Genomic DNA, 23,740 nt, shown 5'->3' on the forward strand with positions numbered 1-23,740 from the left:
ATAAGCAAAGATCTGAATCATGGAGGATGAATTGAATGAATTAAAACAGCCCTTGGTAACAACATGATTAAAAAGCTGTTACATCAGAACCAAATCGCACAGCTGACGGTCGGTCAGATACTTAAAAGAATCACGCCGAAAAAAAAGATTGAATGTTAAATGTTTTAAAATGATTAAAAAGAGAGCAGTAATTTATTTTGATGACAGAAATGATAACCTGCAGTGATTTGTGCTGCAGTTAATCTTCATCTAAACAGGACTTCAGCCTCTCTGGCCGTCTAACCCTACAGAGGAAAATAAGAAAAAAAGGAACTAAGCCTTTGTCGTTGAAAATGGTATAGAGGTAGCAGCCAGCCCTTTACCCTTAACTCTGTTGTGGACAGATTTCCCCTGACAAAAATTAAACTAGCTCCTACTTGGCACTTTATTATCTCTTCAACTGAATGATTTATTGTTTGTGGAGCGAAAGAACCAAAGAGAGGGGGAAGATTACATTTCCAGCCAAAGCTCAGGCCTGATCTCGTTTTTTACTCTCTCTGTCCAGGAAAAAAGCTCCCGACAAACAATAATGTCAGCTGTAATTGATCGGAGGTCGCCGGCTGGGCCTGCAGTAAAAGTGCACTATTTAAGCGACAATCGGCCCTGCACTCTTCAGACGCTGGCTAATGAAGCTGTCTGTCTGGGCTATTTACCTTCTCTTAAATGGAAGGGGAGAGATGTACTGTAAGAGACAGGGCTGGAGAGGATCTGCCTCTCGCTCCTGTGAAATAGGACCTGCCCATGCCTCAGGAATGTATAATTGGTTGGCGCAGCCAAAGCTGGGGATCCGGTGCTAATTAAATGACTTGTTTAAAGCCTATCTGTCTTTGTTTGGGAGGCTCTGGGCTTCAGAACAATGCATTGTAAATGCTGTTGTCAAACAAACATTCCTGGTTATCCTTTGATTTGAATTGAACAAGACAAAGGGCTGATTTGCTCAGCGCTAAGCCTTTGGTTTTCATGGTGTTGAGATATTTTTTTTTTTTCTTCTTCTGATCTGTCAAACTGAACAGGACCGTTCCAGTCAAGCAGCTAAATGGACTGACTCACTGCACAATGCGTACGCGGTCCGCCCGCTGCAAAACAATCTCAGTTTTCCTCCTAATTGCGCTTGTAAAATGCCCCCATGTCGCGTATGTATTTCTCCAACAAAGGTGAGACGGTGGCACACACACATGGAGAGTCTTTGTTGTGGTCGTATCAAGGATTTGCACACCAGTCCCGAAAGGAAATGAACGGCTCGTGAAAAAGTGTCTGTCACGCGGCGAGACATTTAGGGGTCTCTACGTAGCACTAATCAGCTATTCATCTTTACCATAACTGTTAATCTCCATCCAAAAATCAGAAAGCCCTGCCATGTGAGATGGAGGGAGCCTTATAGCCTTTAGATCAAACATAAGACACAGCCTCCATAAATATGTTGTCTGGCATTACGGTGCCACTTTACTACAAAACACGAGCTCATGCTCACATATGCATAGACACACGACTGTTCTCTGCATACACACACACATACATACGCAAACAAGAAAAAACAGACACACACACACACACACACACAGATGGCAGGTTCAGTCAAGGCTGGTGAGTCCTGTTTCTCATTAAAATGGGGGGAGAGAGGAAGGTATTGAGCTTTGATGTAGCCACCCACAGCCCCTCAGTGTCATTGAATGAAACTTTGAAGCCTTTTGTGTTTACGCAGTTAATGTTGATAATAAAGCAAACATCTTGCCTTTGTTAAATACCTGCCGTACACTCACATATGCACAAACACACGCATATATATATATATATATAAAAGCAAACGGACACATATAAAAGAATACATCCCCCACCAACAAGATGAGGTAAACACACAGGTACACACTCAGATAGTGATGCAGTATAGATAATTGTGTGTATAAGGTACGTACACACACAGAGCCAGCCAGACATAAAGACACATGCAAACAATATGTTTTACATTCCAGCAGCCGTAATGATTGGATACATTTCAAGCTAATTCACATCAACAAACAAAATGTGTTTAGCACGCCAGGATAAAGAGATACACTTTGCAATGTTTCAGGTGGGCAAAGATTTCCTGCCAAGATGCCTAATGTAATGTAATGTAAGAGAAACCATGATAAGAAAACATTTCTGGTTTGATGAGGTAACATAATTGCTTTCCTACCCAAACCACTGGAGTGTAACATGTGGTAGAAATTATCATGGAGACAGACAGAGGTGTTTGTCCTTTAAGTGTATAAAATCTAAGGCAGGCAACTTTTATAGGATAATTTAAATCCTGGGCTCTAATGGCACGCATTCCTTATGAAAATTGAAAGATCAATCATCTCGGTGACAGATCTGTTGTTGAAAAAAGTTCTTCCTTATCTTTTGAAGAGAAAATGCTAAACACGTTTTTTTTTTTTTTTTTTTTGTTGCCATCGCCCCGCCCGCACCGCCCCCCCCGTTTTTTAGCTGTCTATTTGTCTCTTTGCTGAAAATGTTAACGAACAGGGCAATAATCAAGCCATATGCTTGCATGTGGCAAATCTCATTACAGTAAATGACCTTTACCAACCAATGCCAACATCTTTGTGCTTGATAACACAGAGCGTATAGAGCAGGGTGAGGGGGGGAGACAATGGTGGGTTTAGTTAACGCAATCATGCACATGGCCGGGGGTGGCCGGGACAGCCAGGGCTTCAGGACACATTAGCAAACAGCGTTCTCGCTCCTCTAATTTGGGTCGGAACCAGGCTCACTTTATATTTGCGACACATCACTCTTGATAAATATGCAACATCGGCACGAGAGCGCACCGACATCCGATCGCTGACAATACACCGTGGCATGGAGAGAGTGCTGTGAGCAGAAGAGGAGAGAGCAGACGGAGAAGGAGAGATATTACTAGCAGCTGTTACTACTGCGGGTGCAATATATTCAAGCCCAATCAATAAAGCTCCTACAGACAGTGACACCCAAGCAGACAGAGGAATCATTTTCATCTGATACTTAGCAAAGGCTCCCCTTTTAAAAAGATTGCTTTCAGTCAATGACAACCAGTTGTCATTTGACTAAGGCTCCTGAAATGAAATATATTGACGAGCGTTATCAATCACAGCCCACTCTGCCGTCATATCCCTTCGGTGGAATAAGAGGGGGGTGGGGGGGTGGGTGGTGGTGGTGTGGAGGGGTGGGTGGAGGTGGGGGGATTGGTTTTCATGTGGTCATCAGATCATCTGTTTTAATTACAAAATTAGCATTACTACCTCCTGCGCTCTCACTTCCTCTATTACAATCACCTCTTGAGAGAAAATCAGTAATGCAGTGTATGGTTTACAGTTGCAGTGCTAATTATTTCAAGGTGAACTCGCTCTAATATACACGTTTTATTTCACAAGAGTCCAAAACAGGTAGGCGAGTTCGGATTGAATGACATTTAAGTACACGGATAAAATAAAAAAATAACATTATGTTGTAGGGTTATTTCAATTATTCTGTTGGAATGAGTATTTTGTTAGGGATTCTAAACACAATTTATCAAGAAATACCTTCCTCTGTTTGTTCACATTGTGAAGGACATGCTGAGATTGTAAAATTCCTTAACATTGTTTGAACTTGCTCGCTCTCTCCCTCTTTATCTTGGTCCCAAAGGAGAGGCTGTGTGATGGTGAAGATGTCTGGGCTCAGCATGGCTGATAGTTCTATTTGGATGAGGGTTCCCATATCATAATTGAGAAGAAACACCTTTCAGGGTTCAGGCAACAAACAAGAGTGCTTTCGTGGAACAGAACCAAGTATTTCTATCACACAAATGCTTTTTGATTCTCCTCCTGATTGCCACGTCGTCGGGCAATGGGACATTTTTACAGCATGATCACAGTGGAAAGAGATTGTCATTTTGTTGTTGTCATCACTGTCTTGTCATTACTGCTGTGTACACAGTAATAATATTACTCCACGCTAATGTGTCCTCTTATACGTAATCATAGTGAAACGAGAGCACATGTTATCAAGCCACTAAATGCTTCGACCGTCTTAACTGTGCATGTGAAAACTGCTCCACATTCGACGCAATTACACGCCGTGCATATTTCACATTACTCCAAACCTGCGAAAGCTCATCATCACTGAAAGTTTGAATGTCATTTATTACACGTATCACATTTACACCAAGTGACATTGTCTTTTCAAATTGTGTTGATCTCTTCACTTTCAAAGGTCAACCCCTTCCCTGGCTAAATTCAACCTGACAGAGAATAGTGAGGAGGGGACAGCCGAACGCGTGCATCACCCCCGCATCAAAGCGCTCCAAATTAATCTATCCAATTAATGAAGAATGAGGCCTAATGTTGATGAGGGATGACAACTCGACTGGTCAGTTGTTTTTTATAGCTCTGCTCCTGCGTTTGTGAACTAACCACAAGAGACAATCAAACAAATATTTCCATGACACGCGGTTTGTCTCTCTTTGTGTCTCTTCCTCTCTGTAAATGCGGCAACTCCGCTGCCACTCAAAGATGATAGAACTTGATATGGATCATTACGGAAATAATGTTTAATCAATTCCCCCCTGTTATTGCAATCTATTTCTGCAGTTGTCTGCGTTTGTGTATTTTGTAGCTACATGAGTGTGCCTCACAATTTCCCAATCATGCATATTCAAGTATTACGCTGATGCTTAACAGCCGACGCAACTGGAATTAGAACGAGGACATTAGACTTCATTAAAAAGAGAAATGATTATCAGGTTTATCTTTTGAAATGTCTATTAAAATGTGTGTGTCGTTCTTCACTTATCTGTCACCTGGCTCCCATGAGCCTGGCAGACTAATAGAGAGATGGTGAGGGCCTAAGCCCAAGAGAGACACACAGACCCATCAAGCTCTTCACTCAGGCTGGAAGGCTGTCTGTCTGCTCTGCCACCCTCTGTCTAGCTCAGTGTGTCTGACTCAGTTACTAACATTACTCCCCCTTTCCCCCCCCTGTGCTTGCAACTTAAATGGACTCTATTTTGTCCAGTGTAGCCGTAATATCAGAATAAAGAAAGTCAAAACAACACACATTGTAATTGCATAAATCAGACGAGTCTATAGTGTGTCGCAGCCAAAGAGGTGTTATGATGTGTTCGTGAAATGAATTCTTTTCAGCCTATGGCTACAATCTAGTCTCTCTCAAGAGCTTCGACTGACAAAGGATCCCACAAGAGAGCTAGAGAGGAAGATGGATGAAGTTGCCCCTAGACACTCATATCAGGTCAGTATGTGCTTTATCCCCTAATGGTTAAGGTTAGGATTGAGTAGGGGGTGATACTAGATCTGAGCCTGCAGGCCATTGTTCTGTCTAGAGGAGCAGGAAGTAGCCACCATCCTCCATCATGGCCCACATTTAGCTGCGCCGGGCCACCAGCACTAGTGCAGCTAGCAGGTTGGAGCGTGCAGCTAGCTGGTTGGATGTGTCCTTCCACCCAGAGAGCTTTATTATTAGAAAGGACATAAACAGACTAATTAAATCGCAGCAGTGGAGCTGGGCTGACAGCTGGCGCAGAGAGTGTGACCAAACAGATCCCTATCAAAGTGCAGGAGCAGTGCCTCTATATGTGGCCTGCTTTGGTGTGCATGATTGTCTGTCTGCTGAGACGCATGCCTATATGTTCTGTAAGTATACATACATGTTTGGCTTTTCATTTGATCCATTTTAGACTTGTGTTTATTCTATAATGGATGCCTGTAATTTTTCCCCCGCTGTAATTTCATTCACACACACCGACATCTTAATGTCTTATTTATCAGTCTAGCGCAAAGCACATTCACTCACTGATACGATCCGAAATAGTACAAATGCTATCCAGCAGAGCAGTAAACACTCCAGTAATTAGTGCATGGTCTCCAGGCTGACTCTGCTCAGCTCTGCAGCATGGCCAAGCACGGACCCCATATAGAGAGGAGCCTAGTTATGCATTGATCTCAGAAAATTAAGGCTAACTGCCCCAGATTGCAGCGTCTTGATGTACCTTCTGGATGAGCAATGTACTATACTTTTGTTGTTTGTAGAGTAAACAGAATGATTTGGGCTCGCTGCGCTTTAAAATGAATACATCTTGAATAATTAATGACGCCCCCTTAAAGCGTTGTTATCTGTGTGACCGCAAACGTAAAACCACTGATGATGAGAAAATATGGTTTTAACAAGTCAATAATGGAGAGTGCAACAAGAACAGCCTAATCAATGAGGCTGCAACGTTTGCAAACAAGGACTTGAATTATAACGCCAATAATTGATCTCTTCCATTTTTTCCTCTCTCCTTCGTGTGATGTCATTGTTTATTGATTGCTTCCCGCCAGTGAGGGATGATGGGAAGTTCCCAGAGTTTGTTTTTGCTATGACTTTTGCCCCCCACCACCCTCCCCTTCCCCTCCACCTTTCCCTCCTTCTCCTCCTAGTCCCCCCCCCACCACCCCCCCCCACCCCCCCACCAACCCCCTCCCCTCCTCTCCATTTGAAATTTGCAAGCTGTAGCACCAGCTTAACCAAAACGGATTAAGTCCCATACCCAACTGAGAACACAGATAATGCTCAGTAATTGGTAAAAAATGAAGATGAATGGGACAGCTAGATAAGGACCAATTAGCTGCTGGGAGTGTACAGCTGTGGTCTCCTCACAGAGCGCTCTCAGGGGCCAAGGCCCCCTATTTCTCTCTCACGCGAGCACGCACACGCACACAGACGCACACATACACACACACACACACATACACACGTACAAGCGTAAGGGTGGGGTTTGCAGAAATTAGCCTGATGACCCTGGGAAGAGAGAATGATGCTTCCTCATCATCTCACCCAGAACCTCTTCTCTCAACTCTCAGTCAGGCAACACTCCAGGTACCTGTCACCACCCGTCCAGCTTCAGCCTAGCATGTGGCTCCCCCCCCTGCTCCCTGTTGGGCGCAGGCAGCCTGGACTGAAACCACAGATGTGAGACAAAGAGCTTTCAGGTTTTGAAGCTTCAAAGTGCTTTTTACAGTGCAGCGTTTTTACTGCTTCAGTTGTGGTGTCGTATGTGTTTAGGGCGTATTTAAATCGTACGGTGAAGTCTGAAAGTTAGCCGCGACTATTGTGTCTTCTCCTTTCGCTGAGGCGCTGTCTGCCCGGCGAGCTGTTTGGTCGGCATGTCGCGGCATCATCTGGCTGATGACAGTGGAATTCCCATATCTAATTACAAACAGGATTTCAGCTCCATTAGAGTTGTGTGGTGAGGAGTCAGATGAGTGGCAGGGCAGCACCCAGTGGCCAAAGAGAGACAGAGGGTGAAAGACGAGAGAAGAAGTAAGTAAGACTGTGAGAGGAAAAAAAAAAAAAGAGGACAAGGGTGAATGCCGTCTTATCTTTTCTTCCCACTCCTTTTCTGAGGATCTAAGAAACACTTTATTTTCCTTCCGCGGCACAGAAAAACAATTCCTTCTCTTGAAATTGGCAGGTGTTTGTTAGTGGGCAGCTGACAATATTTTCTCTCCCAGTAATGAAGGTTATGGCTGGGGTCAATGCACTGGGAGGGAATGGCGAGCTGTTATCCCCCTCAAGGCCCAGCGCCACACGTGTTTTGCTTGGTCTGTGATCTGTAATTGTGGCATTTCCTGCGCAGGAACAATCCACATTGTGCTTTGAGAAGTCTCCCTCTTCCCAACTAAAGAGCACGATGGAAAATCAAAGAAAAGACACCCCCCCCCACCCCCCCCCAACACACACACACACACACACACACACACACCTCTCACTCTGTCTCCTTCTACATTTTTACATCTCTCTCTGCTCACTATTTTTTTTTTTTTTTTTTACATCTGTCCCTCCGTCATAAACTCCTACACAAATATCTCTTTCCCCCTTCTCTCTTTCTCTCACTCAGGATGTTTGGTTATTTTGGCTGAGAGTTGAACTGGCTGTATTTTCCTTATAATTAATAACATTGATGCAAACAGGAAGGTCTAATTGTGATGAATATTTAATGCGAGGGAGAAACATTAGCCTGTTCAATTTACATCAACACAAAGACAGCGACAGGCAGTCCAACTCTACAAACAGAACAGAGTGTCCTTCACTGGCTGGCTCTGCTGTGCTTTGCTTTAAGCGCTTCACAATACAAGATCAGCTTCAGACAAACACTGAGATGAGGCACCTGTATTTTAGCCCGAGGAGGATTTTTTTTTTTTCAATGGATTTATGTAGCAGCTCTTTCTGATTAAATGGATCTATGTCCTTAGTGGTATTATCAGAAGCACGCTCATTATCATATCAATTCCTGTCATGGTTGGTAACATAATTTGTGTAAGTAAACACATCTATTTGTGTGTCTTAGTTTAAGCTGGGGGGTGATTATAAAACTCTAGTCCATTTCCTCAGAGCAGCTGTGGTCGTGGAGTCTCTTAAAAGCAGCCCTGTGAACAACAGTCGGTCCAATCCTGACAAAGCTACAGCCAAATACAGTCCCCCTTCTGCCCACTCTGTGCTTTATCAGTCAAGTGATTTATAAGTTTGGATTGCTGCTGGGGTTTGAGAGCTGGACATATTAGGCATTCACACTCTAAAATAGTTTGTGAAAGCAGGCCAGAGTGAGACACTTTTGGAATGTTAAATAATTCTATAATCACACTTTTCTGTAAAGTCAGTTCATATTTTCTTTTTTTTTCTTTTTTTTTTTTCTGGGTGAAATTACAAAATGCTTTTATTAAAAATAAACATGTGAGCGGAAGCCTGGGGCTAGATGAAGAAGACAGCATGCTGCTAGCTGTGTTTCATGGCCCTGCGGTGCAGAGCGGGCCATATTTCTCCAGCGTATTATCAGGATGACTCCTGCTGGCCACCCTGTCACAGAAGAGTGCTTGATATAAACAAGAGATTGCTGCGACACCCAGTAATCAATATTAGGATGGTTTCAGTACCAAACATCATTTGTCTCCGCAACCATTCCTTTGACCAAACGAAGCATTAATTCAAATCATAAATCTGAGCTGATTTAAATCCGAGGAGAGTGAGGGAGAGAGAGAGAGAGAGAGAGAGAGAGAGAGAGAGAGAGAGAGAGGCCCCTGTCTAGCAGCCTGCCCCTAATGATTTATTTTCTACATTTCTGCGAGCGAGAGATTTGTCCATACTCACTGACAGGTCACCTTCAAACGCCAGTGGCAGACTGTTCATCACCATGCAGACGAGCATCTCATCGCTGCGAGTAAATATTAAAGGAAAAGAATCCAATTGATTGTGGATGGGGCCGAGAGGCGTCACTGCCATATATTTCACTCAGAGAGCTAATGCTGTGGCCCACGCACCCACACCTAGAGCTGCTCCCCCTTGCCAGAATTATGATTCTAGCGGGAGCCTGTGTGGCTGGCTGTGGGCTCAAGGTTACAATTTAAATTGTAAAAAGATAAAACAGTTTCTTATTAGCTCCATTGCCATAGCCTTGCTGTTGGTGCTCACATTTATCTTTATTTCCGTGACCTCGTATGCTCGTATTCTCTTTTTTACACACTCCATTCTCTCGGAGTGATGACCTCACACTTTATGCATTTTGCATTGTTAAATCTGCTTAGAAACACATCCTGTTTTCATCGCGCGCACCATAAGCTCCATGGTGTCAAGTATTACTGTTGAAATGTATTCGGGAGTCAAGCCATTTAGTACAGTAAGCAAATCAAAACCTCCATTTAGCAAAGCAAAGCTACAGGGATTACATTTGGTTTGTAATTTGGAACGGGCTCATGAATCTGCGCTCACATACATTATCATTCTCTTTAATTCACTAAGTGGTTCTGTGTGATATTACGAAAATCCTTTTGCATTTTAGGGCTAATAATGAATTGGAATGGCACACAGTGAAAAACCAAAGCTCTCACAGCAATTCAATTAGACCTTGTTAAAAGCTGATAGCTTTGGGAAATTGTGTTCACAGTTTCACTTAGCTATTAAGAATGTTGTTTTTTTTTTTTTTTTTCTTTCAACACAAAAATGTAACACTTCAGGAGAAAATAAGACTTCCCTTACCATGATGAAGAATATTTCATCATTATATAAACATTAAGAAAGCAGCTGTATAGTGGAGATACTGTAGTGTCATGCAGAACGTTGGTTTAGGACGAGCTGTATGAATGGGATCACTTATTACTTCTGGCAGAGCGGATCTGGTTTTTGTTTGTGTGTGTGTCTGTTTGGCTGTTAAGCGGGATCTAAAAGACTACTTCATAGATTTCAATCACATTTGGTGTAAAGTTAGGAAACCGGCCAAAAACAAGTGAGAATATATTGGTGCCCATATAAAAAGCATGAAAAGTTCTTTTTTTCTCTCTCCTTTTTTAATTCCTTGGCTCCATCCACATTTGATGGTACTCTGCCCATATGTGGCACAAACAAAACAAACAATAGGGTGGTCATACTTGAATTTCATTCTTCTCGAAAGCTTATGGACGCCATGAGCCATGCATTTATGTGTATTTCAATGCAGATATGGATCAAGTGCGCAGAGTTCTCTGAGTGCTTTCTAGTGTCGATAAAGAAGTGGTGATAAGTGTGCAAGTCTTCATGTGTTTTGTCTTTGTCTGTGCAGGTACATAAAATAGTTTGCGGAATGCCTGTGTTTTTCTTTATATGTTTGTGCCAGTGTGTGTGTATATATGTGTGTGTGTGTGTGTGTGTGGAGGGCATCCTCACCGACACTGGAGCTGAGGTCTCCGTTCTCTCCGTCGGCCCCATGGTGGTTGGCGTTGCTGTGGTAGCCGCTCATCGCCTCCAGCTTGATCTTCTTGACCTTCATGGCCTCTGCGATGGCTGCGTTGGCAGCTGCTGCCGCCGCCGCTGTCAGGCCTGGAGAGAGAGAGGAAGCAGAGGAGACGGAGCTCTTACAGACCGCTACGTGTCTACTGGGGCTGAGCAACTGCACCTGCAAAACCTCTCAGAAACGTGCGCTGGCGAATTAAAAACAAAAGAAAAGAAAAAGGCTTTTGAATGTATAAAACAATGAATCATTTTATATACTACGGGGAATAAGCGCCTATGAGATCACAGCTTAGTTTTTCATCTTGTGACAGGGGATATCTTCACAGCAGGTTATCATGCTGATGGGATAGATCCCTGTGTGTGTGGCAGCATATGATTTTTATGAATGTTTCACCCACTCCGCCACTCCTTGCCTCCTATATTGATGTATTTGTATCTTGATGGGGAGAGATGCAGTCAAGATAATAGTGCATGATAAAAGCATTTTGTATGTACAACTTACAACGCACACTGTATGTGTATATAGTAGCGGCGTAGTGATACGGTGTGACACAGGAGTGAAAAAGTGAAAGACAGAGTGAGGGAGGTTCAACACGTGAACAAATACAGGAGAGACAATTATGTCTTAAAGTGTATTTCAATGATACTTTGTAATGAATTCATTAGATCTAATTGCTGTGAATAATATTTGTATTCAAGTTCTTCACAGCTTTATACTGTAATGCTTCTTCATATAAAAGTGTGTTCTGAGAGTCAAGGCTGGTCATCAAGCAAAATGCAAAACGATATGTTCAATAAAACATAAGAGAGAAGCAATGTATGCAATCTCTGATACGTTCTCAAAAAGAAGAAAACAACATGCGTACTGAGGACCTTTAAGGCAGGAAATTAATAAGGCAGGAGGGCAAAGTCCATAAAGCAGCAGTAAGAAGGAAAAATATGAATAAACAACTGAGGATAGATTATATAAATGTGTTTGTTTTGTTTTGAAGATATTTTTAAGGTTAGTGTTATTTAACTGCCCGTAAAACCAGAAAAAAGTAAAAAATCAATTCAAGTGATAAAAGTAAAGAAATATAAAAAGCTAGTGTTCTAGTCTCGCTCCTGCACTCTGCAGACGTTTCCATACTGTTTTATAGCAGTTTCAATCTCACCATTCATTCTTTAGTATGCATATCACTTGAACATTTCTGACAACATGCCAAATATCTGAGAATTTTACATGGATTCTCATCAGGCCCAAGGCTGCTGGGTTTTTCTTTTTTTTTTTTGAGCAGACTAAATGACTATTGACATCACATTTTAAATAATCATTCACATTACTGCCAGCTCTGAATATATACCGGAACAGCAATATTCCTCCACCTCGATCAAAATGGACTTGATATGATTGATACAGTGAGTCTGAGATTATAGACATACATATGCTGAGCACACTGCAGAGATCATAAAGCATTGGTTTGTCATTGTGGTAGTTCCAGGGTTTCTGGTGTATTGAACGTGACTGAAATCTTTATTCATGAGGCTGGTCTCAAACAGCAGGGACAGATAGTGCTAAAGCTCCTCTAGGCCTGTGTGTGTGTGTCTCAGGAGAGTCCCGCGACTCTTCTCGCCAACCCCAGCAACAAAATCAAAGATGCACGGCGAGAAAAAGATATGTACCTATTAGTGGAATCACTCATACCCACAATACAGTATATCACCTGCCCTCTTACAGAGGCTGCTTACACTTGATATGCAGGTTTGCCTTACGTTTGACGCAGAACAAGGCAACGTCTGCGTTTATCATCACTAAGCTGTCACGTCTCCGTGATGGGACTCAGGAGCAGCTATTAGCCATGCATTTGAGGGGGAGACACAAGTACAAGGAGAGGTAGAAATCGAACATGTGGCTCTAATAGATACATGCGAGCACGTGCGCACACACACACACAGACACAAACGCGCGCCGACGAACACGCGCGCGAGAACATACCGGCCTGGGCACCCTCTCCTCTCATCCCCAGCTGATAGGCAGATGGCGAGAGTCACTCTGAGCCACTGACATGGAGGTGCATATAATTTAAAGCCTTGTTTGCATCTTAAAATACATCAGTACCATATTGACGTACAGTATACATCATGTCAGAGAGGGCCCTCTCGTTTGCAATGGGCCCTGGCTGCTGTTCCATATGCATAGGCAGCGCCGGAGAAAAAAAAAAGGGCCGTTGCCTCATAAGAAGGTGATACTTCTCCACATAATGAATGTGGCCTCTGCCCAGTCTGAAGGTCAGCCTTCATTTGTGTATAATGGGCAAGAGTCAACTGTTTTCCAAATGAGACGTATGCAGAACAGACTGCCGAGTAAATATTGAAATCACCTCTGGGCTGTTTGTGTGATAAATTCCCCCCACAAATCAGGTGCCCTCAAAGGAGTGCCGCAGCGGTGCTTTCTGATGCTCTCTAACTTTGGCTGCCTCTGTGTCCTCACTATTTCTTTTACTTTACTTTAGGAAACTGGACTAAACTGTGTAAGATTGATAAAACAAATGGTGAAAAAAAAAAAAGGGGGGGGATTAATCCACGCAGAAGAAGGTGACAGGTTTTGATCAGATGTGTATTGAGTAAATAAAGGCTCAGAAATCGATCGGAACTATTATGAAACAGATGGAATGATCACTTTTCCATTTTTCATTTATCATCCGGCCCCAGCCTCCACCCTGTCTTTGACTAAGTGACACACTCCATAAATCGAAATCTTTGTTCTGATAATTGTTTCATTTCGGCGGATCAATTGTCATATCCACATAACACACACCTCAATACAGTGGATGTAATAAGGAAGCCAGGGAGATGTTGGCGCCCAGCAACAAGTCTATTAAGCCACTAGAAGTCTAAACGTCAACAAGACCAATCCCACTCAATGCTAATCTGCATTCATTACTATGCAAACAAAACAATCCTGCCTCATATATTCTTTCAAAGTCACCTTTAGATTCAGACACTCGCATATAGACGCACAGGCAAGTCAGAATCCTCCTGAGCAAAAAACAAACAGTGCAGCCCTGCCGCATGGAGAGAGCCACACCAGTCAAAGAACAGAAAAGGGAACATTTCAACAAATAGAGAATAGCATGGCACTGTCACATGGGGAGCACAAAACAGCAAATAACAGAGACAAGGTCTGATGGTAGCCCTTGGAGCAGCTGTCATATTAAATAATAATGAAGGATCTATTAATATGCAAAGGAAGCAGCAGCCGACTGGCTTAACGCTGTCATGCCTCTGCATATTGTCAGGATCTTCATCATTAATTAACATGCTAGCTGCCCCATACCTGCGCCAATGTCAGAACATTCTTACAACAAACACCCCAATGCCTGTGCCCTCCGCAACTAACTCGTATAATTAAATTAAAATCAGATTAACTCCACATCAGTACACAAAAGACTGACTTTTACGACTTTCTCTAGCAGCGATTAAAAAAAAAAAAAAAAAAATAACCAGAGCTTATCTGTTGTGTTTCCGTTCTGTCTCTGTTAGGGACGGCACCATGGGCAACAATGAAAACACACTTTATTTATCGGGGCAAGGAGGATAAGTAGAGAAGAGACACTCCATGTCAATGAGCATGGCCGCCTAATTTTATGCATGGACTGGTGGCAGCACAGCAATGACAAACTGGGGTTGGGAACAACGCGACTCTTAGGTACACTGCGCCACTTGAACTGTGCTATCCACATCATGACAAATTTAGTATCAATTACAGAGCGTGCTAACCTTATGACAAGCAGTGGACTGAAAGAGGAGGGGTAGAAGCACAAAGAAATGATATTACCTGCTGCATACCGGATCTATTTTAAAGCGGCTTGAAGTGGCGCTGGATTAGATGATCCACTCCAGATGCTGATGTGCTAATTGTACATCAAAAGAACATAAATATTACAATTGGGTGTCCACCTACTGTATTCATAAGAGGAAACCAGCTCACTGGTATCCACACACACACATACACTGGGACAGTACAACAGAGCCGTACAGGCAGCATTAGAAAATATTGTTTTTATCAGTAAAGTACAGGATGCACCCCGGTAAGATGTAGGTGACATTCATTTCTCTAATGGTAAATGCAGTACTCTTGCGTTATTCAAAAGGTTGAAGCCATATCCAGGACATAAATGAATTATATTGAAGCTGCTGCTTAAGTAGTGGCCAGAGTGTGAGTGGAGGCCCTCTCCACTTTAAAGGAGATGTCATCTCAGTGTGGTGTCAGTCCACAGCAAATAATCCGATTTGGGGGCCAATCTGCCTGTAATGCATCAACAACTGGAAAGGCTCCAGCGCAACACCCTCCCCCCTACCACCACCCACCCACCCCCCCCACCAACCCTAGGGCATGAACGCAAGCACATAGGCATTCAAATACTCCTACATACACACATGTGCTTTCACACACACATGAGGGTTAAATGGAATTCCTTAAATGGAAAGCTAAGCATATTAAGATGTCCTTTTCTAAATGGAACTGGTGTCAAGGGCTAAGATACATATGTTAACAATGTGTTTCACAAAGGCCTCTCTGGTCTTGTTAGAGTGTGAAGAAGACATCTTTCCACTGTGTTGAATATGCTGATTGATTTTAATCTAATATGATTTGATCTAATTTATCTAAATCTATCTATCTATTTTTTTTATCTAAAAAAAAAAAACATTTGCTGATCATGGTTTGCATGAGAAATTCACAGTAAACACATTTTCTTTGCCCGAATCAGTCGTTCTTAAGTGAGACCAGTGTAGAGTATTTTGCAAATGTAACACCATGAGAGAAATGACATGCTACTGTGAACAAAACATTTCATGGCGTGCTTCGCTCTTTCTCTTCAGCCCAAATTAAACAGTGCTGTGGCTTTTTCGAGGAGTCTCGGAATATTGGTGGAGCCTCAGGAAAAGCCGTCGGCCCACATTCTGTCTGTGTGTGCGGGCACTAACTCATCTGAAAAATGAACTAATATGACATGACATGATAGTGTAACTATTTAAGACAGTTTCTCAATGTCAGTTTTTTATCATCAATCAGTAGATTTGGACGTGACAGGGAGATCAATTAGCCGCCTACTTAGATCCTAACTTATGTGTGGTCAATTATATTTGATTATTAATCTGTCAAAATTGGTAAATTCCTTGATGTTGCTCAACGTCATGCTCAACACTATCATCAAAAGAATAAATGGTTCAATTATAACACAAAAATTGATGGAAAAAATCTGTCGCGCCACAGTTAGGAAGATTAAAAGTAGAATTTAGTGGCATCTAGCAGACTTGGTATAAATAGAATATAATATTCATAAGTATGTTTTAATTAGTGTATAATCAACTGAAAATAAGAATCGTTGTGTTTTCATTACCTTAGAATGAACCCTTTATATCTACATAGAGAGCGGGTCCTCTTCCATGGAGTCCGCCATGTTGCTCTGCCTGTTTACTGTTTCTACAGTAGCCCAGAACAGACAAACCAAACACTGGCTCTAAAGAGGGACTTTCGTGTTTCTCGCAAGTTTCGCGGCCACAGTAGGTTCTCCTACATGCTCGGAAGGGGGGGGTGGGAGGTATTCAGTTAGTTTACAATCAGCAGTTACAATCTGCAACCTCAACGCTAGATGCCACTAAATCCAACACACTGGTCCTTTAAGACAGTTATAAGAAGACCAAAAATCTCAATTACTTTATCTCTGCCCCCTGAATACCCTGACTAAATGTCAAGATCATAGAGTCCCTCTGGGCTTAAAGGGGATGTTATCAAAAGGCTTTTCTGTTGCTTTATGTTCCACTAAATAACACGGGTCTTTCTCATCATTGTCCTTCTCTGTGTTCACTTCGGCCTTTAAGTTCGCCTTCTACACTATGCCGCAGATAGCCAGTGACCTCACCCTATTCCCAGAGTTCAAAGCACTAGACTGTGAGCCTCTATTGTACTGAATCACAAGGATGGCCCAATCTCTGTTTAATATTGAATTTCAAACACCTCACAGACACTGCTTTGCTGCCTCTTGGAGAAAGGGAGAGATAGAAAAAAAACACTCCCGGACTGTTTTTACAGAGATGGAAAAAATGTGTGAGGTAGGATAATAACAAGTCTGTTAAAATTGTTACACAATGAAGATCAGCATGAAAAAGCAGCTGTGGTGTTTCATCTGTTTGTAAAGTACTACAGTTAATAGCTAGTTAAATACAATGCATACTGTACTCAGAGTGAGCATTCAAAGAGCTCTGTTCGACAGTACAATATCATTAAAGACATATCAAGAAGGAGAGCAAAATATGCAAATCAGAGCACTTACAGCCACCAACATCAAAGCAGTCACAATGAAGCCAGCCACAAATAGAACAAAAGCATTAGTTGCAATAAGACTTGGCCCAGGGGTAAGTTAGGGCACAAATGGTTGTTGTTGATTCTTGTGGCGATAAGCTTGCTTTAGCATCACCACTGCCTATGTACATATACCAGTGAAGTGGATTTAATCGCACTAATTAGAATGATCTCAAGGCAAAATGCAACATCTACTGGAATAATCTGAGAGAAAAGATCTCCACTCCAATTTATTCTCCCCCTCTTTGTTTCCGGGGGTTGAGCAGAGGATCTGTTTTTGGTAAACGAGTGAGCGGCTGGTGTCTGGTGGTTGGGTGCATGTGTCACTTTGGACTGGTTGCCATTTCGAGGACAAGCTGCAGGGAGTCCAGTGGTAGGGAGGGTGTGTGTGTGTGTGTGTGTGTGGGTATATATACATGAGTGTGTGTGACAGAAAGAAAGAGAGAGAAAAAGAGTGAATCAGAGCCTTAGCAACAGCGACAGAGCGCTACAGACTATGACCAAACCATACCTGTGGGTGGGATCATGCCAGGGGACATGAGACCAGGGACTGAGTGGGGCATGATGTGGGGGTTCTCCGGTGATGTCACACTCTGGGTCCTCTTCGGGGGCCGTCCAGGTCTGGAGCTAAAACACCGGGCAGAGAAGGAGGAGAACGCGGGTGAGAGATGTGGAGGAGACTGGCAGAGGAGGAGGGGTTGTGTAGGTGGTGGTGGTGGTGGTGGTGGTAGTGGTGGTGGTGGTGGGGCGGTGTTAACATTTAGAGCACTCCAGAATGCAATTCCATTCCAAAGAGCTAACACGTACTGTAAATAAATTTCTTTTCAAGGACAGTTGCTTTCTGCAGCTCAACATAATAGACTTCCATAACTAATTAGATTACACGGTGAATTCATTTCCTTTATTGAAGATCAACCACTTTTTGATGCATAATTCATAACCCGTACCTCGTTACCTGTTCCTCCGTATTAATATCCCCACACTATTTGAATTGCCTCGTTTGCATATGCTAAAATCCAGTGCGCGGCCCTCGGCCTGGAAATTACATGTTAACTTGTTATAATTATTGCAGTCAGGCCACTATTGATTTATGAGACTTTTAAAAACCAAATATGTGTAGTTCTGGTAATGAATGATATTTTAAGGTTCTTCAGGAAATTAAAAGGCAATGGCTGCCTTAGGAAATGTTCTGCTTGCTTGATTTAATGCGTGCCTTAGCTGGAAGGTGGTGTGACAGAGTGATTCAGACCTGTTGGACGATTCTGATGGGGGAGTTTTATTACACCAAACGAGGGGCACAGATCCAGCCGTGATAAATGACTGTGCCACCTTACTGTGGAGGAGAAAAGGCCTTCAAAGCAGATACACCCCTAACTTTCCACACATCTTACTCATTCACTTATTAATACAGCTGCAAGTTGCAATCAATACCTACTTTGCTGGCTTATAGTAACAAGAAAAGCCTACAGGGTAAAAAAAAAAATGCAATGAGAATATAATAAGGGGGGCAAGATTCTATGGAGGTATATTCTTTATGAACAAGGAGCTGGGTGTCTCAGCTGAAGATGAATTATGGTGACTTGACACAGGTGACATATTGGCTTCATACATTATTTCACATACAATAGTCCATTTCAAGCTTTACCAGGATACTAAGTTCTCTCTAATATGAACAGAGTTTAATCCATCTTTAAAACACCAAAAGGTTTCTGTAATGTCGTAACTATGGGAAGAAAACTGGGCAAACTTGACTATATTTCACGCAGAAAGGACATGGCCGGAAATCAAACCTGGGACATATTTGCTTAGCTGCTGACCTTCCCCTCACAAGACTGTATCCAAGTTAATTATTTTTCTGGTACTAAGGCTTGGAGGGGTGAACCAACATGGTTATACATTAATGTCATTGTCAAATTTGATGTGAGGTCAAGGGGATAGTTCCAGGTCTGAAAAGGGAAGCCAATGCAGAAGCAACTTAAACCTGCATTCTCTCTAATGGCCATCAAGGGGCGACTCTACTGGTTCCGATTGTGTGGAAGTCTATGAGAAAACGATCCTACTTCTCACTTTATTTATTACCTCAGTAAACACTTTCCTAATGAGTTTATGGTCTCAATCGCTAGTTTCAAGTCTTCTTCAACACAGCATGATGTTCATTTTGTAAATAATGGTCCCATTTAGAGTAAAATAGACGATAAAGCAAGGTATGCTTTAGGGCATGGCTACGTTGTGATTGACAAGTTGCTACCACAGCAACAATGTTGGTTAGGTAACGTAACCATGGCATAACCCCAGATTCAAATGTTAATTGTAACATTTTGGTCACCTAAAAAAGTCATGTTCAGCATGTGGTTGTACTAAAAGACCCTCTAAGGATTTGGATGTTCAGTTGTTCAGATATTCAGTAAGTACATTTTGTTTTAATGGTTTTAAGCCTGTTTTTCGCGAGCAAAAATTAGCATTAGCATTTGCATTATCACAGCTAACCATAGACTGTAAATGCACTGTGCTAACCAAACTAGCAGCTAGCGTTAGGGTCAGTTCCACCCTCTCATCCAAATATGGTCACTTCTCATCACTTCTGGCTCAAAAAGTCCAAGATGGCGACGGTCAAAATGCCAAACTTCAGGCTTCAAAACAGGAGTCCACAAACCAAAGGGACATCACAGTGGCTACATCCATTATTTTTTTACAGTCTATATGTGAGGTGTAATTTTTTGTTTTTCAAAACATGGAAAAAATCTCTCAATAAATATATCTACATGGGTACTAATTATTTTTGTTGTCTGTAGATTAGGGCAGCAACCAATGATTATTTCATTATCGATTAATCTGTCGATTATTTTCTTGATTAAGTGATTATTTGTTTTGTCTATAAAATGTCAGAAAATGGTGAATCATGTCGATCACCATTTCCCAAAGCCCAAGGTGATGTCCTTAAATGTCTTGTTTTGTCACAACCAACAATCCACAACACAAAGATATTCAGTTTACTATCATAGAAGACTAAAGAAACCAGAAAATATTCACATTCAAGAAGCTGGAATCAGAGAATTTGGACATTTGTTTCTTAAATAAATGACTCCAAATGATTAATGGATTATCAAAATAGCTGGCGATTAATTTGAAAGTTGACAACTAATCAATTAATCAACTAATTGTTACAGCACTACTGTAGATACAGATGCTTATTACTTTGCCATCATTTGTCAATGATTTTGAACATGGTCACTTAAGGATTTACGAGCTGTTTACAACCAACAAAATTTAAAAAATTTAATTAACTGATGTAACCGAAGATGAGCTGTTTTAAATTCTTTACAATTAATGTCTCATTCTGGACCTCATCAACCAGTACAGTACATGAGGATGTTTGTGTTACAGTACATTTCACAACATCTCCCACAGGCAGTATCCACAGAGTGATGCAGTGTTTAAGTTCAGATACCACACAGCCTTAGTAGTTGAATTTATTCAGCCGTGTCTTGTGAGGTTTATTTACCTCAGTCCTGCTAATAGAGTGCACTCGCTCTATCTGTCTGAATGTGCTGACTCTCTCATATACAGTACTGGCTCTGGAGATTTTAGGACTAAAAGCAGACCTTCACCAAGCTGTGTCCCTTTGGAGGGAAAATACAGAAGTGATAGAGAGAAGTGGCGAGGGGGAGAGCAAATGACAGAAGTGAGAGGAGGGCAGTATGAGAGAGAGAGAGAGAGAGAGAGAGAGAAAGAGAGAGAGAGGCAGAAAGAGAAATGAGTGCCCGCTCAACCTAGGAACGTCTGGAAATGTAATTCCTATTTCTATAGAAGCACCTCTTTGATCTTATGAGAGGGAGAGATCGCAGACAGTTTTGCTGTCATCACTTTCACTTGTACTCTGGCTGAATTATTTATGAAAGACCTCAATAGAGGGTATGTGATGGGTAAAAGGCTTTTTACCAACAATACTAAAAGCAAAAAGGCCCTCAAATGGACAAAAAAATGTCACATCAACCTTAGATCATGTCAAAGGATGTGAACCCAGGTACAAAGACCCAGTTAAGTAAAGGTAATGTTTAGATAGGCTGCAAGAGAATCTGTCCGTGTGTTTAAGGGATAGCATTTCAGCTCCTCTCTGCACACAAACACTAGCTGGCCATGAAAGCAATACACCAACTGAAAAGGAGCTTTGAACTGAGGAACCTCCAAGCAACAGGAAAGCCTCTCAGAAATGAATAGTTAGTTTGTGTCTCCTTTCCTTCTGACTAAGTGTCTAAATTTACAGAAACAGAAACAGCATACACTTTATTATCGAGTGCATGTCGAGACTATTTTCCTGTTTTATTCTGTTATTTTCAAAGCCTTGTGATTCATATCGTTTGGTGCAATGTTCCTTAACAATATGTAATTTAGTCCCTTGAAACTCCACAGCTGAGGCATCCGTACTAACATCAATGCAGATCTGCGATGGCCAGAGCCTTACAGGCTAATAAGTTGGGTCCGGATAGGAACTCAACATGGCCTCAAACAAAAGAGTCAGGCTATTTATCAAGCAGCAGATGCTGATTCCCTAAATAGCCTGGCACAGAAACTGCTCCAAACTAGGCCATTATTGCCGAAAAAGAAAGCACAACTGGATGTATGATTGGAATTCTAGTACTTCTCATTTCTTATCCGCTGTTGTCTTTTCTAATCTTCTTTTCATGTTCTCCTCTCTACTTTACAATGTTTCAGAAAATAGATACTTCTGGGTTTTCAATTGGACTTATTTGGACAATATTATTTCTATATTGGAGGTTAATCATGAAAGAATTTTATTCCCTGCTTTATTTATATTTAAACTAAAGATATTCAAAGGCCTCATATCTCTGGCTTCAATTAAGGAAACAAAATAGGCCCCACCAGCTTTGGGCTGGGGCCACAAATATGTTACACATCTATTCTCTCTTTCTTGTTTTGCTGCCATGGTGAAAAGAAAATAGTGGTGAACTTTCCCTGAACCAGACTTCCTTTAATGGCCCGGCCGTGTGTTGACCCAGCAGAGTCGGCTGGAACCTGATACTATCCAACACACTACGCTGTGCAGGCAATCAGATTACACGGGGCCCAACAATACACTCCACACGAGTCCAATTTCAGTGCTACAATGCAATAAACGCACAATAATTAAATTCACGTTCTCACCCCGTTTACAGGAAGCCAACACTAGGTGATAGGTATAATAAGAGCTATAATATCACATGAGATATCGGGACGGTTTTTGATCTCATGGTAAAATTCTGACATCTCACTATCAGACGCTTTTTCTGTCGACGGAAGCAGTGACTGAGATCTTATTACCCAGAACGCTGTTAATGCAGTGATTATGATCTGTTATAAATCAATTGAAACCACAAATGTAATGTTTAGCCCAAGTGAGCACACTCCCTTAGTGGATTTAGTTACACACAAAAATCATCTGCTCCTCCCATCTTCGGATATCTTTAGGAATTCAACCTGATTATGTCAATAGTGACTCCAGTTTGCAGAGAAAGAACATAATATTATTTCCTGGTGGTTATGATTGAGCCATTAACCTTTTATCTCAGTCTTTTGTTTGACGTTTCTAAAAGGTAAGGATGAAGATATTTATTCCATTTCCGCCCAGTCGGCCAAAACAAGCGAATGAATCATTCCATCTGGGGCTTGTGTAAACAAAAGGCCTCTCCAGGTCTCTGCCAATCAGGCCTTATAAAATATTAACCCAATGTCATTGCCCTTTTAAAATCTCTCACCTAGAATTCCCTAATTGTTCCTTTTCTTTATCTCTCCACTGCAGAGAGTAAATAAATTAACAAAATAGCTTTTATCGCCCTGAGTAACCTTTTAACTGAAGGATTATCTGGGGTTTATTTTTCATTTCTCTCACAGCGATAGCAGAGCATGCCCCATTGATTGGTTTGCTGGGGTGGTGACCAGCCATGAAAACAAGGTCTTATTGATAAAACAAAGCAGCTCCTTACCTTTTTAAGTGCCAGGTCAGGCAGAAATTCAGAGGCCTCAGACCATGAGGGGCCTGAATATGCTGACTTTATAGTGTTTTTTATTTGGTGACGGTTTAACAATATGAGGGCAACTCCCATGAGAGGTTAACAGTTTGTTGAAAGACAGGAATAACATGGCTGTGGTGGTCTTACTACCAATTTAAAATTCCCCACAGTGTTCACTGAGAGGAAAAACTCAATGTTTAACTTCTAAAATTTTGGTCTGCTGCTTGTTTTCTTCACTTTGATTTAGGGCAACAAAAAGCGAGACTGACATGCAAGTATAAGTCAAACTAAAATCCAACTAAAAATTAGAGTGGAATACTTATTATGAGTTCCACACTGTGACATATGTCTAATTAATTATCAGCTGATGTAATTGTGATCTCAATTCTCTGGATCCCTAATTGATCAGCTGTCCTATAGGCTCTGCTACGGAAAACACAATAACATTAGTAAACACAAAAGCTCAGATAACATCCATGTCTGTGAGAAATATTTCACAATATTAAATATCAGGCAAAGAAAACTAATTAGAAACTATTTTGTTAATTAACTGTTGAAGTCATTCATCAAGCAGACACCGAATATCATCTGTTTC

The 23,740-nt window shown here is 41.7% G+C and overlaps 1 protein-coding gene across 3 annotated transcripts in view; it reads right to left on the minus strand.

The window, feature by feature from the left end:
- The window catches only part of dachd (dachshund d), a 113,664-nt gene that overhangs the window by 25,842 nt on the left and 64,082 nt on the right, over positions 1-23,740 (minus strand). For all 3 annotated transcript variants that reach the window (XM_044365876.1, XM_044365878.1, XM_044365877.1), the window contains 2 exons: positions 17,649-17,764; positions 10,726-10,878 (listed from right to left, as the gene is read on the minus strand). In XM_044365876.1, coding sequence (XP_044221811.1) covers positions 10,726-10,878; positions 17,649-17,764 — 269 coding nt within the window. The remainder of the gene's footprint in view (positions 1-10,725; positions 10,879-17,648; positions 17,765-23,740) is intronic.

The sequence above is a fragment of the Thunnus albacares genome, chromosome 11, assembly GCF_914725855.1.
Source record: "Thunnus albacares chromosome 11, fThuAlb1.1, whole genome shotgun sequence".
Lineage (NCBI taxonomy): Eukaryota > Metazoa > Chordata > Actinopteri > Scombriformes > Scombridae > Thunnus > Thunnus albacares.